General features: G+C 49.3%; 2 protein-coding genes across 5 annotated transcripts; both read right to left on the bottom strand.

Moving 5' to 3' along the window:
- Positions 1-2,334: 2,334 nt before the first annotated feature.
- On the bottom strand, positions 2,335-4,179 carry LOC100274958 (uncharacterized). The gene is given in 3 exon segments (NM_001149194.1): positions 2,335-3,638; positions 3,735-3,891; positions 3,990-4,179. Coding segments are annotated over 3 exon segments (1,167 nt in total). The 5' UTR covers positions 4,004-4,179; the 3' UTR covers positions 2,335-2,642.
- A 4,371-nt stretch (positions 4,180-8,550) lies between these two features.
- LOC100283869 (uncharacterized) lies at positions 8,551-11,526 on the bottom strand. 4 transcript variants are annotated; one of them, XM_008656824.4, is made up of 7 exons: positions 11,287-11,479; positions 11,124-11,214; positions 10,925-11,023; positions 10,449-10,592; positions 9,861-10,073; positions 9,340-9,680; positions 8,583-9,233 (listed from the first exon to the last, which is right to left on the bottom strand). In XM_008656824.4, the coding sequence occupies exons 2-7, from the start codon at positions 11,211-11,213 to the stop codon at positions 9,113-9,115; spliced, it is 1,008 nt and encodes a 335-aa protein (XP_008655046.1). In that variant the 5' UTR covers position 11,214; positions 11,287-11,479; the 3' UTR covers positions 8,583-9,112. The 4 variants fall into 4 exon arrangements, with proteins under 4 accessions (XP_008655048.1, XP_008655046.1, XP_008655049.1 ...); XM_008656826.4 differs by having other exon boundaries at positions 8,551-9,233; positions 9,336-9,680; positions 11,124-11,526; NM_001366691.1 differs by having other exon boundaries at positions 9,050-9,233; positions 11,124-11,463.
- Positions 11,527-16,401: the final 4,875 nt, after the last annotated feature.

Below are 16,401 nucleotides of genomic sequence, written 5' to 3'. Positions count from 1 at the left end.
ACTATCCGAACTATTAAAGTGCATTCCACTATCTACAATCTCCCATATGCTAGGATGGAGAGAGAATAGGTGACTACGCATTTTGTGGCTCCAAAATCCGTAGTCCTCCCCATCAAAGTGTGGGGGCTTGCCGAGTGGAATGGAAAGCAAATGTGAATTTGAACTATGCGGAATACGAGAGTAGTCAAAAGAAAAGTTAGAATTAACCGGTTTCCTTTGTTTGTCGTAGTCGTCGTCCTTTTGGGAAGAAGAGGACTCATCGCTGTCGTAGTAGACGATCTCCTTGATGCGTCTTGTCTTCTTCTTCTTCCCATCTCTTCGCTTGTGGCCCGAGCCCGAGTCATTGGACTTGTCATCCCTTGGCTCGTTGACGAAGGACTCCTTCTCCTTGTCGTTGATCACAATTCCCTTCCCCTTAGGATCCATCTCTTCGGGCGGTTAGTCCCTTTCTTGAAGAGAACGGCTCTGATACCAATTGAGAGCACCTAGAGGGGGGGTGAATAGGTGATCCTGTAAAAACTTCAAACTTATAGCCACAAAACTTGATTAGGTGTTAGCACAGTTTATGCCAAGTGGCTAGAGAGGAGTCAAAACACAATAACCACAAGAATCCAATCAAGCACAGAGTGACACAGTGGTTTTATCCCGTGGTTCGGCCAAGACCAACGCTTGCCTACTCCACGTTGTGGCGTCCCAACGGACGAGGGTTGCAATCAACCCCTCTCAAGCGGTCCAAAGACCCACTTGAATACCACGGTGTTTTGTTTTCCTTTCACTATCCCGTTTGCAAGGAATCTCCACAAATTGGAGTCTCTTGCCCTTACAAGTATATGATCACAAATGAAACACAGAGTAAGGGAGGAAGCAACACACACAAATCCACAGCAAAAGCGCACACACACGGCCAAGAATCGAGCTCACAAGACTATCTCAGAGTTCTCACTTAGAACAGAGCTCGAATCACTTAGAAACACAAACGAATGCGCAGAGACTTAGTGTGGATGATCAAGAATGCTCAAAGGTTGCTTCTGTATCTCCTCCATGCGCCTAGGGGCTCCTTTTATAGCCCCAAGGCAGCTAGGAGCCGTTGAGAGCAAATCTGGAAGGCCATCCTTGCCTTCTGTCGTCGGGGGCACCGGACACTGTCCGGTGCACACCGGACACTGTCCGGTGCCCGATTTGTTTCCTTAAACGGCGAAGACGACCGTTGGGGACCGTTGGCAGATCTGGCACTGTTGGCGCACCGGACATGTCCGGTGCACACCGGACAGTCCGGTGTCGTCTTCCGACCGTTGGCTCGGCCACGTGTCCCGCGCGGATTGCGCGGCCGACCGTTGGCCCTGGCCGACCGTTGGCTCACCGGACAGTCCGGTGCACACCGGACAGTCCGGTGAATTTTAGCCGTACGCCGCCGGCCAATTTCCCGAGAGCGGCCAGTTCGAGTCGCGCCAGCCTGGCGCACCGGACACTGTCCGGTGCACACCGGACAGTCCGGTGCTCCAGACCGAGCTGGGTCTTGGCAGCACACAGCCAAGTCCCTTCTCCTTTTCTCTATTCTTCTTCTTTCTGTTTCTAACACTTAGACAAATATATTAGTACTTAAAACCAATGTACTAAGGCTTAGAAACATACCTTTACTTCATGATTTTCACCTTGTTCATCCATGTACATAAATTCCCAATTAAGCACATGTGTTGGCACTCAATCACCAAAATACATAGAAATGGCCCAAGGGCACATTTCCCTTTCATTACCATAGTTTTCTACTCCCTTTGTCTTAAAATAGTAGTTATTTTAAGGATTTAGCGGGTTCATACAATTCTTTATGTATGTGTTTTGTGTATCTGTTTAGATTTATTATTATTTATTTTAATATAGACGTAAAAACTAAGAGCTAAAACGATTATTGGAGAGAGTATAAGGTTAGCGGTACATAACTGGCTGCAGAAGTAACAAAATTGTCGCTCCGAATCAGACAACGAACACAAAGGCAGTACACTGCCTGAATCAGGCCCAGTCCAGTAGTCCACGACTACCATCCGGAACTATGCGGAAACGGGCCCACTTTATGCCCAATGTAATGGCGCGGTTCCAGAATGGATTCGGCTTGGATGTCCGTGACCGTGATTGCAATCGATCAGCGGCGGCGGCGGCTGGCTGCCGTCGGCATGAAGCCTGCTTCAACCATCTTCACGAGGTGAGTCCATGGGTACACGGTGAGTCCATGGGTACACACACGGAACAAGCAGACGGAGCCGGTGGACAAAACATGCGCAATGAAATAGCATTCCGGTGATTGCAGTTGGAATTCGTTCGAGGGACAAGAGGCATTTCCGGATGCTGCTGCAATCGAGCATTCCTCAATTCCGCTATGGAAAATAACAAAGAAGATCACCCAAACCAGCATTGTTGCTGCTCCTTACGCTGAGGTAGCAGGCAGCAGCGGGATCAGTCGTTACAGACATAGTTCAATCTCACGAGCATCATCATCATCATACAAACATAAGTAGAATCCAAACCAAAACGCGGTAAAATGATGGAGCTAAAGCTAGTGCAAGGCAGGCAATGGAGTTGAAGCTGGCGCGGGCTCACCGTTGCGAAATCCAAAACACGATCACCCCCATTCCGCGGGAGGCAGGCCTTCACTTGCTCCCCTTCTTCCTCCACAGGTCGCTGAGCACCCGGATGCCGGCGCCCTTCCGCTTGCCACCGAAGCCCTCGTCGTCGCCGTCGTCGGGCATCGTGGCGGGGTCCCCCCACCCGTTGCCGTTGCCGTTGCCGCTGCCCGCCAGCCCGGTGAGGTGGTTGTCCCCGCCGAGCACCGCGGCCGCCGCCTCCGCCGCCTTGCGCCACTGCTCGGTCTGCACGCGCAGGCGCCGCAGCTCGGCGTCCAGCGCCTCCCGCGCGGCCTCCGACGCCCTCAGCTGCTCGCCCGTCCGGGCCTCCCGCGCCGCGCCATCCTTCAGATCGCGCTCGGCTTGGGCCGCCTTCGCCGCCGCGTCCTCTTCGACCATCTTCGCCGCCTCCGCGGCCTCTCCGGACCGCTTCTTGAGCTCGGCGTTTTCTGCCGCGAGGGCGGCGATCTCCGCGTCCTTCTCCGCCAGCTTCGCCTTCAGCTCCAGGACCTCCCAGCTCTCCTTCTCGGCGCCGTCGGTTTCCGCCGCCGCGCTGTTGTCCTCCTCGATCATTTTCTTCGTCTCCTCTTCCTCCTCCTTCTCGGCCAGCGCCGCCTCCTCGCCGCAGCTCACAACCTCGCAGTCCTCAGCGCCCGTGGCCGTCGCGCTATGGTTCTCCTTGTCCCCGGACTCGGCCCGGACGACCTCAAACACATCGGTCGCCGGCGCGTTTACGCTGCTCTCCTCCTCGGCCGCCGGCTGCGGCAGCTTCAGCTCCTCGGGCTTCTTCGCGCTTTCGACACCTGGCGAAGGGGGAGAGGGAGGCGAAGTGGTGGTGGTGGATGAGGAGGCCGGGCTTCCCTTGGTACCGACGCGCTTCTTGGCCTCCTCGAGCGCGACCTGCGCGTCCTTCTTGGCGGCCTCAGCGGACGCGAGCTGCTCCCGCAGCTTCTTGAGCTCGTCCTGCACTTTCCCCAGCTTCGCCTCCAGCTCCGCCACACGCGTCCCGGCCGCACGCTTCTTCTGCAGGGATCCATTTGCCACACGCCACCGGCGAAACTGTGAGCCGCGGCACCGAAAGGAAAAGTACCGGAAGTGGAAGAAACCGAGACTTATTACCTCGGGCAGAGGGCTGCGCGGCGAGTGCCGGTCGCCGACCTTGGGGCTGCTCCGGTCGGCGACGGGGCGGTGGTGCGCGCCATTCGCCTCGGAGCAGGCCGTCGTCTTGAGGTGCAGCGGCGCGCGCTGCGACGCCCGCAGCGGCGGCTCGTTGCCCCTGAAACGGAACCCAGCCACCAGCCATGTGTAAAAAGGAAGGAAACCCGCGGCACCGCCGCCACTGAGTGAGGAGGCGGCTTTGATCTCGGCACGCACCTGGATCTCGGCATGGTCCTTCGCGAGCTCGTCTTGGCGTTGGCGTTGGCGGCGCTCGTGTCGTGCTCGTGCTCAGCCTCCCCTCCCCACTCCTAGCGTGCGAGGGCAGTCGGGAGGCGCGTCGTCCTAGGATCACACAGCAGGAGCGGCGTGGTCATGGAAAGGCGGAAGGTGGCAAGCGGCGCACACTGGACACTGGCAGGCAGAAGAGGCTGCCTTTCTAGTGGGAAACGGTCGGAATTTGTTGGCCGAGTAGTAATAATAAATAAATCGGAGCGAGAGGCTATGCGAGGCGAGAGAAACGCACCGCACTGGCTCCCAGTCCCAGAAGCCGACGCGACCGACCGGTGCGCGATTCAAATTCAAAATTCATTCGAGCAAAAGCAAGCCAGCGGTCGCGGAATTATCCAGCGAGCGTTGGTTACTTGGTTCGTTGGTGTATGCCGCCCGCGTCGGCGTAAATGCACGGCACCGCGCCGTGGCGAGTGGCATGTGCGCCCGCGCGCGCTCGGGGTTCGAACGGAACGGCACGGCTGGTTCCGGATTCCGGCTGTGGGCTGTGGCTCTGGGTCTGACTGTGCGCACCGGGCAGGGGCGCACCGGCGCAGGGCAGTACCGAGTTGGTGAGACGGCCACATGGGTTTGTGAAGCGTGTGACCTGTCTCCGGGACCGGGAGCCTGGTTGATCAGTGTGAGCGGCACGGCACAGTGAGTCCTCTGGTCTCATCAGCGACAGCGAGTACGTGAGAGATGCTGTGCGCCGCTGTTCGTCTGCTCCGACTCCGAGACGCGGCCACGAGGATGGTCACCACGGCAGGGACCGTACTGGACCGACGCAAAGAGTACAACACCCCCCCCCCCCCCCCCCCCCCCCTCCTCCCCCTTGTGCTGGTAGTACAAAACGACTGACTAATCGAGGCCACGTCTGTGTTGCATCCAGTGTCATGATTAGTCTTTGATAGTCACGATTTCTCTTGTCGATGTTTGCTTGTTCTCACTTTTCAGTACATCTAATTTCATATAGTTAAAGACGAATCTTTAACATAACTCTATCTAAGGTTAGACCGACGGATCTTCATCTTCTTATTTTTTGGCCACACGTGTTGCAAACTTAACTGTGAACTAAAACGTGCCTTAAATTTGTTTGTGTATCCTCAAATTGCCTGCCAGGCTACCACTAGCAAGAATGATGAGATTGGATATTCTCCCCTTTTGAAGCAATCAGACGACGACTTATACGTGGGCTTGTCTGATTGGTTTACTGTGCCCACACGCCCGCACGCGAGCCTGACTAGGTAGGTACGACTATTTCTGGCGTATGTGCAGATGTATATAAACAGCTTTAGTATGACTTATTTTACATCCACTCATGTAGTCATCGTTCCTCGCGTACAGACAATCAAACAGACGCTCAGCCAAAGTCAATGCATACGATGATTCAGGATGGACCGGTGCGGATAACCAATCAGGTGGACTGTGACTCTACATACAATTACTACTTGTTTGTGGAAGGCTCGGGTTGGATGCACTCAGCTAATTGTTGGTTAGTCATGTAGCTAACAACTCTCTTGCTATCTTAACCTAGCTAATAGATTAAAGACGACACTTTTCTTCCCCAACCATCCAGGTGCTCTACGATAGCAAATATTATAAGAGTAATGATCTGTTTTCTCACATTTGATCTACATGTTTTTGAATCTGCAGAAAAGTACGAAAATAAGATGGAAATGGAAGAGGGTCTACCCCGTCCGTTTTTTGCGAGGTCCCTTTTTTGGGTTGAACACATAAATATTCCATATTTAAGAAATCTGAGATCGGCTCAATATACATTAGTGCATTAGCTAAAACACATCATATATTTAGGTGACAAATTATAGAATATAAGAGGCCATTCTAGCTACCGGATATCCTCAATAAAAAAGTGGTCTATGTTGGGTGTGTCCTCTACAGCTGGTCATCAGTGACCGGATTGGGCTAAACCTAACTATCTATCTCTTTAAATGGGCCCTTGATTGGGAGGGCCCACGCTAACCTCGGTTGGAGCCCCCAGGCACACGACGCTATAAATATAGGACTAAGGGGTCGCAGGAAAAACTAACGCTAGTTCCTCGCTCCAAAACTCTAGTCCCAAGAGGCCCCCATCGCCTAGGCGTCAGAGTGTTTGGAAACGCGACAACCTACAGCGGCTCGGATCCCGATGCCTGCTGCTTCTCTGCAGGGCAACGGTACGAAGATAGCAACAACAACAAGGTGTGTTTCCCCATTTCTCTGAGTAGATTAGTAGATCAGATCTACATGTCATCAAGGTTTTACTTTCAGTTACAGATTGGTTATCTAGGGACTTAGGATTCGATCCTAGACAATATAGATTCTAAGAGTCTAAAGACTCAAATAACACCGACCATAGCTATACATAAACCATTAGCAAACTAACAAGAATGGGGACAAACGTGAGAGTCTGGGGTAGCCAGTAGACGTCAGGAGTAGAGATGGCAATGGGTACCCGCGACCCGATACCTGATGGGTATTTACTCCATTAGGGTATGTATGTGGGCTAAATATTCTACCCGTGGGTCTGTTATTGGGCAAAAATCTTCACCCAATGGGTAAACGGGTATTAGAACGTTCCGCCTTCACCCATACCCGTTAACCCGTGGGTATAAAATACCCAATATAAACCTATCTGAAGCATGAACTTGAACTTTAGTCATCCAACTTTTTTACTATTTAACAACAATTTAATGACCATGTAATGGAACATGTAATGTGCTATGTAGTACTATCATAGTGTTACTACTTTATCCAATTATCTTTGGTGTGTTGAATGGATGGTTAAATGATGCTAGAAAATTTTGTAATGGTATTTATATGGATATACTTGTCATTTGTATAGTATAATATTTTGATAGTTGTTTATTTTTTGTGGGTACGGGTGACCCAATGGGTGACCCATACCCACATGGGTATGGGTATGGGGGTAAATCCATACCCGCTAGTGTATATGGGTGACCCGGTGGGATTATTTTTTTATCGTGGGTATGAGTATGGGGTAGTAATACCCGGTGGGTATTTACCCATTGCCATCTCTAGTCAGGAGGGTGTAGTCGAGCTTCTGAAACCTTCTCAAGGCAGTACAAGAATTTGGGGTAGCAACTGTGAAATTCTGGAGTTACTCGTCCATTTCCTTTTGCTACAAGGCAGTACAAGAATTTGGTGTAATAGGAATATGTGGCTACAAAAGTACAGAATGCAGTGAATATCCTCTATATAGTGTGTATGCACTTAAGAAACGCGACCTAACAGGCAAAAGCTAGCATTCTCACAAACAAGTCCACCCTGTGGGGTACTAGAGGTAACCGATCGTAATCAAATTGTGGGGCGGTGTCAGTGTCGACCTACACTACACCTATATAAATTTCGCCGCTCCTATACGTCACCTGCTCACCTAAACGCACTGCACAAGAAGAGGAAGGCAGCACAGATGACCGCGACGAAGACACCCACTCCAACTAGGAAGAACATGTGTGTACATCACGAGAAAACGAGGCCGCCAAGAAAAAAAGGCATACGAGAGCATACTTTGGTTGATTGCAATCGCGAGAGGACAGGACAGGACAGGCAGTTCTCTTTGAAGTTGGAGGTGCACCTCGTCGCCAAAACTTTTTGTCATCAGGGAGATTTGGAATGCACGTCTACCCCAGCGGACAAATAGGGGCACACGGGTGCGAGTGGAAGGAAACACGAGAGGCCCATCAAAGGATGCTCCTTTTCTTCCTTCCTTTATTACCCAGTCCCGACTCCCGAGGAAAGCGTTCACCTAGCCCGTGGGGGAGAAACACATGCTGCGGTTGGTGCACCGTCACGACTCAGATTCACGGAGGCCGAAGTAACGGAAAGTTCTGTCTCCTACACAAGGCATTCATCGTTGAGGTACTAAGGCTAGCCGCACTCACGTACTTCACAGCCGAACGGTAAAGGATAGCGTAGCAAATTTTGCTGTACTCGCGTGCGTTATGCGCTACTCTATACACTGTAGCTCACGAGTGAGCGCTAAATCTGGCGTAAAGGCGATGCGCTACTCCATATACTGTAGCGTACGAGTGGGGCAAAAAAAAAAAGGAGTGGGTGGTGGGGCCCACGGTGGGAATTTTTGATATATATTGATAAAAAAATATGGTAGTTTGTATAGGGTTGAGATATAGAGTAGTTATGGATGCGAGAGTTTGGCTACTATATTTTAAAATATTGATGACTAGGATAGAATATTTCTTTTAGAGTAGAAATTTAGAGTAGAATGAGTGCGGATAGCCTAAAGATCAACAATCTCAAACAAAATGGTTTAAGAATGCGCACAAGCATGCATACGGAAGGGTTGATTGGCCTCGGAACACGAGCTTTCCCTTGGCATCGGCGCGTCTGCAGATAATTTTTTACTACTACTACGCCTCTCGTGAACCGTACCACAATACCACCCCCGCGCCGTAGGGGCGAAGGCTGGTAGCACCGATGAACCATAAAAGACAGCTAAAATATATCAGCTTTAAAGACAACTGAAGAGACGGATATTAACTGGGTTAAATACACAATAGAGTCTTTCATGCCTGAAAATATGGCGCCTTTCCATGCCGAACAAAGGACCATACCGGATGATATAGGCCCTGTTTGGCACAGCTTATTTTCAGCTTATTTTCAGCTTCTTCGCAAATTTAAGCAGAAGTCCTGCCAAACAGCCAGCTTCTACAGCAGCTTATTAGTTCAGCTGCTTCTCAGAATACACTAAAAGCAGCCAACAAGCAGAAGCTGCTTTTCATCAGCTTCTCAGATAAGCTGCTTTTTCAACAAGCAGTAGCTGTGCCAAACAGGACCATAGTAATGGCTACTGCCCTGTCTGATGTCCAGGACATTGCCTTCAACAATCAACCATATATGTTCACGAAAGCACTCAGATACTACAGGTCCTAATGCCATCGCTATGTTTTTAACCTGGCTGGAAGCATTCAAAAAGGCATGAGCCTTATGCAAGTGAATCAGGTAACCAAACTCTGAAGAACACATATCGCGGTGAAACCACCATGATGTCTTGAAAAGACTGCTGATGGCAAAGCCTGGCATGTAGTTTCTACTCATTCTAGGTAGTAAAATACTTCAGAAGATAGCGATGCCCATGTCTTGGAAGTATGACGACATGGGTTCTGGGATGTCAAACCAAAACAGAGATGTCTTGGAAGTATGACGACATGGGTTCTGGGATGTCAAACCAAAACAGAGAGTATGTTACCGGTTCAATTTGCTCTAGACCGCTTTGGTTAAGCAGGCACAAAAAAAATACCAAAGGGAAGCTCTGACCTACATATATTCAAGGTCTCCAGAAGCTGCATCGTCCAATACACTCCTGTCGAGGCCTGAGCTTGCTGCTTCATCCAATTCGTTATTAAGGTGTGTGCTTTCTAACTCTTCGAGCTCATCAGTGTCAGGGTCTCCTTTTGCCGCCACTTCAGGGTTGCTATCAGGATAAACTCTGATTCTTATGCGCTTGCCTTTGATGTGTCGATAATCCCATTTCGGTGGTGGGTATTTCTTTTTTAACTTTTCATATTTGTCCATCATCTCTAACTTCTGAAATACATCACCTAGCATCCTGATAATAGAACCATCAGGTCTTACGCCTAGTTCCTCCATATCAGCAAAAATCTGGAGAAGTTACGTGTAAGACATCATAAGAATGCTTGGATAATTATCCCCCAATTGATGTTTCTGTTGAGCAAAGCCTTTTCTAACATGGGGGGAAAATGGTATGAAGCCAAACCCCAGCTTTTAGTTAAAACATCATGCAAACTGGTGAAATAAGAAAACAAACATTTCATTTCCTACCTCAAACATCTTATCATACGCTTCCACGCTGTAATAGAAAGAAATCATTCTCATGAAAAATGTACGAGGCAAACCCTCCATATATCGTGAGAACACCATTCCAAATAACTCTTCTGCTTCCTCAATCCGTCCATCCTCGATCAAAGCATTCAACAAGGTGTAATAGCTTCCCATTGTCTTCCCTTGACCTTTGTTGAACATCCATTTAATGACCTAGATCATGTGGTCATTGTTTCAGTTCAGAAAAAAAAGAGTTTGTTATTATAAAGGAACAACTAAATCACAGGTGTAGTATTGGTAAAGGAAAATTGGTTTATCTTTCTGAGTTGAAATACAGAGCTCCTGCCACTATCTTAAAAAAAAACAGTTTACTGTTAAAAGAGAGCAGCTAATTCTATTCTTCTAGAACTGGGAGCAGCTAACTGACTTGTCAAAGGATGAAATTACTAGTAACATTCTCCAAGAAAGGGGACTAGCGACTACTACAGAACGAAACTTTAACTAGAAATTCATGACAATTGTACGGAATATGTAGGAAAATAAGTTAGACCAAGTAGTGACATAAAACTAGGAAGTTCCATTTAACACCTGAATTATTCGTTTCCATTCCTTTTCGTCCTCAAGTTTCTTCAGTGCCTTCTTTACTACTATCAAGGGAAACTCCAGTTCCCATGCAACAAATGAGTCAAGTGCCCCATAAACTTCCTCCTTTACATTAGACAGACCTTTAATCTGCACGGGATGATAAAAGTTTGGTGTATAATTTCAGACACCCAATTTGAATGTGTCCCATATGAAAATTAGTACTTGCAAAAGGCATCCTACATAAACTATATTTTGCCCCTTATGTAGCATATACATTGATACAGGTTATGTGTCTGAACTTTAGTAAAAAGCGGTTAAGGAAACCAGACAGACCTATAGTTGCTACAAATACAGAAAACTGATATTTTTTTTTGCTGACGTAGGAATGGACTAAAGTTAATTCAGCAGGATGTCAAGGCGATGCACAAGAGTATACAGACACAACTATTTTTCAACAGAGAAACGTTGAAGAACCTCACACATTCGACAAGCTTCTGCGACTTGGAAATAGTCCCAATTTTCTTACGAGTTTTCCACACACGGGGATATCTCGGTCTCGGTCCCCTAGCACCACAAACCTGTTGCACGATCGCAATTAGTAGGAACCATGATAGGCCGCCCCGCCAGTTCTAAACCACCAAATGCGTAACGCATGCGGGCACAGTAGATTAAACTCACCACTACAGAATTGAACTTTATATGATGTCGAACAGGCCCTTCCCTCACTGGAGCTAGTGAAGGCGACCAGTAGCCCCTCAAGCAAAACATTCTATAATATGTAGTTAGCAGACAAGAGCGTCGCCTTCACGAGACCAAGAGAACCCTCATCTTCACGCCGTACCTTTAATAGAGCAGGCGTGCTGTGCGCGGTATCAGTAGGACTGGATCAGAAAACGGGAAAGGATGGGCTACCGCCGCCTCCGCCGCGTGGAGTAATCGACTGCCGGCACCGTCGCTGCTGCTGGCCAGAGTCGGGAGGGGAGCGACCGCAACCGCACAGCGGCAACTTGCAATTGCAATCCCCCAACCCCAATGATTTATCTTTGTTTTATTTTTTTTGTTTCTTTGAGGGAAATCTACCTGTTCGGGGTTGGGCTTTGTATTCAATGGGCCGTGGGCTGGTCTAATAAACGAGCCTGATGTAGTTGCCCGTTCATCTTGATGTTGCCGAAGAAGCTTTCCTCCAAAACTCGAAAAAGGACGGAGATGGATTCCTCCATGCCCGCGGCCCGGACCAAGGCTGGTGCTGAGGCAGGTTCACCATTGTAGACTAAATCTCTATCTCTACTAACTATTAAGAAACAACCGTAGACTGCCCCCGCCTCCTTACGGCCGCCCGCACGCACGCCGCAAGCCCGCAAACCCCTACGCAAATCTCGCCGCGGCCGCCGCGAACCGCCCGCCCGCCGCATGCCGCATGCTCAGCGCGACCCGTGGGCCGTGGAACCCCGCAGCCGCCCTGAACCAGCTCCCGGGCACTGCAGAGAGGTGTGGGCGGGGGCGGGGGATTCGCATCGCCAGCGCCAGCGCCATCGCCGCCATCCGCCCATGACCACGGTGCGAGCTTCTTGGAGCCGACGAGAGCCACTCGGGCCCGCCGGACTGGGTTGCGAACGAGTGGCGAGATTTCGGGGATGCACTGTACACTGTACCGTAGCGACTGTAGCGGGAGAGGACGGGAGTGGGATTCTGGGTCGGAGCTCCAGCGGCTCCAGGAAGTGAGGAGGAGGGTGGGGGGAGCTAGGAGGAGGAAGGGAAGCTGCTGGAATGGGGCTGGTGGGACGTCGCGGATCCGGCTGACCACAGTCCAGCTAGCTCCGAAGAGGCAGAGCGGACAGCGGAGGTACTCCGCCCCACCCTGCGGTCGCGGCCAACAACCGCAGACACGGCGACAGAGCTGAGATGGATAGAGTGGGCCGGGAAATAAAAGGTTCGAACTTTTGGGCGTGTTCGGTGTTCTGGCCCGGAGGCCTGGCAAAGCCCATGGGCAGCAACTTCTTGTATTCGACTGCTTCGGCTCGCTAGCGAGCGCGGCCGGCTCAGTGCGTAAAGTGGCGTCAAATTCAATTTATATTGAACTAAAAAAATAGCGTTTGCAGTCACAGTGAGGTGATAATATCGGAAGGGAATGGCTGAGAGAGATTAAAAAAATGCACCGAGAATCGACCCTGGGTCTATACTATGGCAGGGTACTATTATACTATGGCTGGAGTTGTTAGCAACATCTGATTAATAATTACTAACAGTTCTTGTATCAGTATTCTGTGTAATCCTGATGTTGACATCGGTTCTCGAACCCTCCCGCAAATGCGAGTAGTAGGTACCGCTACACTACATGTGTGTTTACGTAGTAGTAGATAATTAAAAAAATATCTACTACATCTCTCTCAAGCCCACCTGCTACCCTTGCACAATACTCCCTCTGGTTTCGTATTAGTTGTCGTTTAGGACAACGACATGGTCTCCAAAATATAATTTTGACCAATGTTTTTTATTAAAATACAAATGAACTCTTAATACATTTATACTTTTATAAAAATATTTTTTATGACAAATTGGTGCATATAAATATTAGGTTCCAAAACTAAATAACAAAATAGTTATTTGTAGTCAAAATTTTATAAGTTTGACTCGAACCTTATCCAAAACGACAACTAATAGGATACCGGAGGGAGTACGTAGTAGTAGATAATTATCACCGAGATTCTTGAATTATATTTTTGGATGAAGGGAGTAGTATTTAAAAAAGAGCCTTGCATGCAATTTCTTTTGTTTGAATAATGTTTTTAATTTAAATTCCTTTTTTGCATACGTGACATTTATTCTCTGTAATATTTTTCTATGAATCTGACTTGTTAGTCATTTTCATAAACCAACGCTAAGGATGAATCCATCTTTCTTACTTGGAAACCTCGAACAAACAACACTAGCGGGAGGCGCTTGCGTTGGCGTCGCTCAACTACGACGAGAAGAAGCTTGACGACTGCCAGTTCGACCTCTGGAAGCAGTCCTACGTGGCCGCATGCACCGCTGTGTACGACAAGCTCCGGCGCTCGGTTGGACGCGGTTCAGAGCGGCTGCACCGCGCTGTCTACCGTCAAGCAGGGGGACCTCATGGTCGTCGTCAACGTCGGTGACTCTCGGGTTGTTCTGATAGCGTCATCACGCTGTCCAGCTCATCGTCCACCTGAACCCTAACCTGCCACGTAAGTCGCTACTGATCGGCCATGCATTCTTGTGCGCTAGGACGACGATCGTTCTGACGTTGTGTGAGTGTCCTCGAACATGATGTATGTAGAGTAGTAGCGCATTCGGTGGTGCTACGGTCAGGCGTACTACCTCGCTGGTGAACCCGAGGTGCACTTCGTCTGGCAACCCAGCCAAGAGTCATCGGTACTCGCCATATCGCGCGCGTTTGATGACTACTATATCAAGGACTGTGGCGTCATCTCAGCACCGGAGGTGACACAAAGGAGGACTGACAGCAATGACCAGTTTGTTATCCTCGCCACCATCGGGGTACCTTTTGTGCCGGCCTGCCTTTAATTCTCTTTGCAAACACACACACTTGTCTTTTTTTAAGCAAACGCGTATAGTGGGGCGTGCCGGATGTCTGACGATGTACGAGGGAACTTCTTCCGGCATGTGTGAAACGTGCTCTACAATGATGAGACCATGAAATCGTGACATATATCGAAGTCTGTATCATACTGATGGTTGCAATATAGCGGTGAAATAAATAGATTAAAATAACAAAATTTATGTATGGCCAGGATCACAAATAGATTATAAAACTTTTTCTCATAACAGTATAACACACATTTTATATATAAGTTATCGTGATATTATATGTTCCTGTTGCAATGCACAGGCACTCACCTATCTCTACTAACTATTAAGAAACAACTGTAGACTGCCCCCGCCTCCTTACGGCCGCCCGCACGCACGCCGCAAGCCCGCAAACCCCTCCGCAAATCTCGCCGCGGCCGCCGCGAACCGCCCGCCCGCCGCATGTCGCATGCTCAGCGCGACCCGTGGGCCGTGGAACCCCGCAGCCGCCCTGAACCAGCTCCCGGGCACTGCAGAGAGGTGTGGGCGGGGGCGGGGGATTCGCATCGCCAGCGCCAGCGCCAGCGCCGCCATCCGCCCACGACCACGGTGCGAGCTTCTTGGAGCCGACGAGAGCCACTCGGGCCCGCCGGACTGGGTTGCGAACGAGTGGCGAGATTTCGGGGATGCGCTGTACACTGTACCGTAGCGACTGTAGCGGGAGAGGACGGGAGTGGGATTCTGGGTCGGAGCTCCAGCGGCTCCAGGAAGTGAGGAGGAGGGTGGGGGAGAGCTAGGAGGAGGAAGGGAAGCTGCTGGAATGGGGCTGGTGGGACGTCGCGGATCCGGCTGACCACAGTCCAGCTAGCTCCGAAGAGGCAAAGCGGACAGCGGAGGTACTCCGCCCCACCCTGCGGTCGCGGCCAACAACCGCAGACACGGCGACAGAGCTGAGATGGATAGAGTGGGCCGGGAAATAAAAGGTTCGAACTTTTGGGCGTGTTCGGTGTTCTGGCCCGGAGGCCTGACAAAGCCCATGGGCAGCAACTTCTTGTATTCGACTGTGCTTCGGCTCGCTAGCGAGCGCGGCCGGCTCAGTGCATAAAGTGGCGTCAAATTCAATTTATATTGAACTAAAAAAATAGCGTCTGCAGTCACAGTGAGGTGATAATATCGGAAGGGAATGGCTGAGAGAGATTAAAAAAATGCACCGAGAATCGACCCTGGGTCTATACTATGGCAGGGTACTATTATACTATGGCTGGAGTTGTTAGCAACATCTGATTAATAATTACTAACAGTTCTTGTATCAGTATTCTGTGTAATCCTGATGTTGACATCGGTTCTCGAACCCTCCCGCAAATGCGAGTAGTAGGTACCGCTACACTACATGTGTGTTTACGTAGTAGTAGATAATTAAAAAAATATCTACTACATCTCTCTCAAGCCCACCTGCTACCCTTGCACAATACTCCCTCCGGTTTCGTATTAGTTGTCGTTTAGGACAACGACATGGTCTCCAAAATATAATTTTGACCAATGTTTTTTTGTTAAAATACAAATGAACTCTTAATACATTTATACTTTTATAAAAAATACTTTTTATGACAAATTGGTGCATATAAATATTAGGTTCCAAAACTAAATAACAAAATAGTTATTTGTAGTCAAAATTTTATAAGTTTGACTCGAACCTTATCCAAAACGACAACTAATAGGATACCGGAGGGAGTACGTAGTAGTAGATAATTATCACCGAGATTCTTGAATTATATTTTTGGATGAAGGGAGTAGTATTTAAAAAAGAGCCTTGCATGCAATTTCTTTTGTTTGAATAATGTTTTTAATTTAAATTCCTTTTTTGCATACATGGCATTTATTCTTTGTAATATTTTTCTATGAATCTGACTTGTTAGTCATTTTCATAAACCAACGCTAAGGATGAATCCATCTTTCTTACTTGGAAACCTCGAACAAACAACACTAGCGGGAGGCGCTTGCGTTGGCGTCGCTCAACTACGACGAGAAGAAGCTTGACGACTGCCAGTTCGACCTCTGGAAGCAGTCCTACGTGGCCGCATGCACCGCTGTGTACGACAAGCTCCGGCGCTCGGTTGGACGCGGTTCAGAGCGGCTGCACCGCGCTGTCTACCGTCAAGCAGGGGGACCTCATGGTCGTCGTCAACGTCGGCGACTCTCGGGTTGTTCTGATAGCGTCATCACGCTGTCCAGCTCATCGTCCACCTGAACCCTAACCTGCCACGTAAGTCGCTACTGATCGGCCATGCATTCTTGTGCGCTAGGACGACGATCGTTCTGACGTTGTGTGAGTGTCCTCGAACACGATGTATGTAGAGTAGTAGCGCATTCGGTGGTGCTACGGTCAGGCGTACTACCTCGTTGATGA

The sequence above is a fragment of the Zea mays genome, chromosome 8 (assembly GCF_902167145.1).
Source record: "Zea mays cultivar B73 chromosome 8, Zm-B73-REFERENCE-NAM-5.0, whole genome shotgun sequence".
NCBI lineage: Eukaryota > Viridiplantae > Streptophyta > Magnoliopsida > Poales > Poaceae > Zea > Zea mays.
This window is presented reverse-complemented; position numbering and strand designations above follow the sequence as displayed.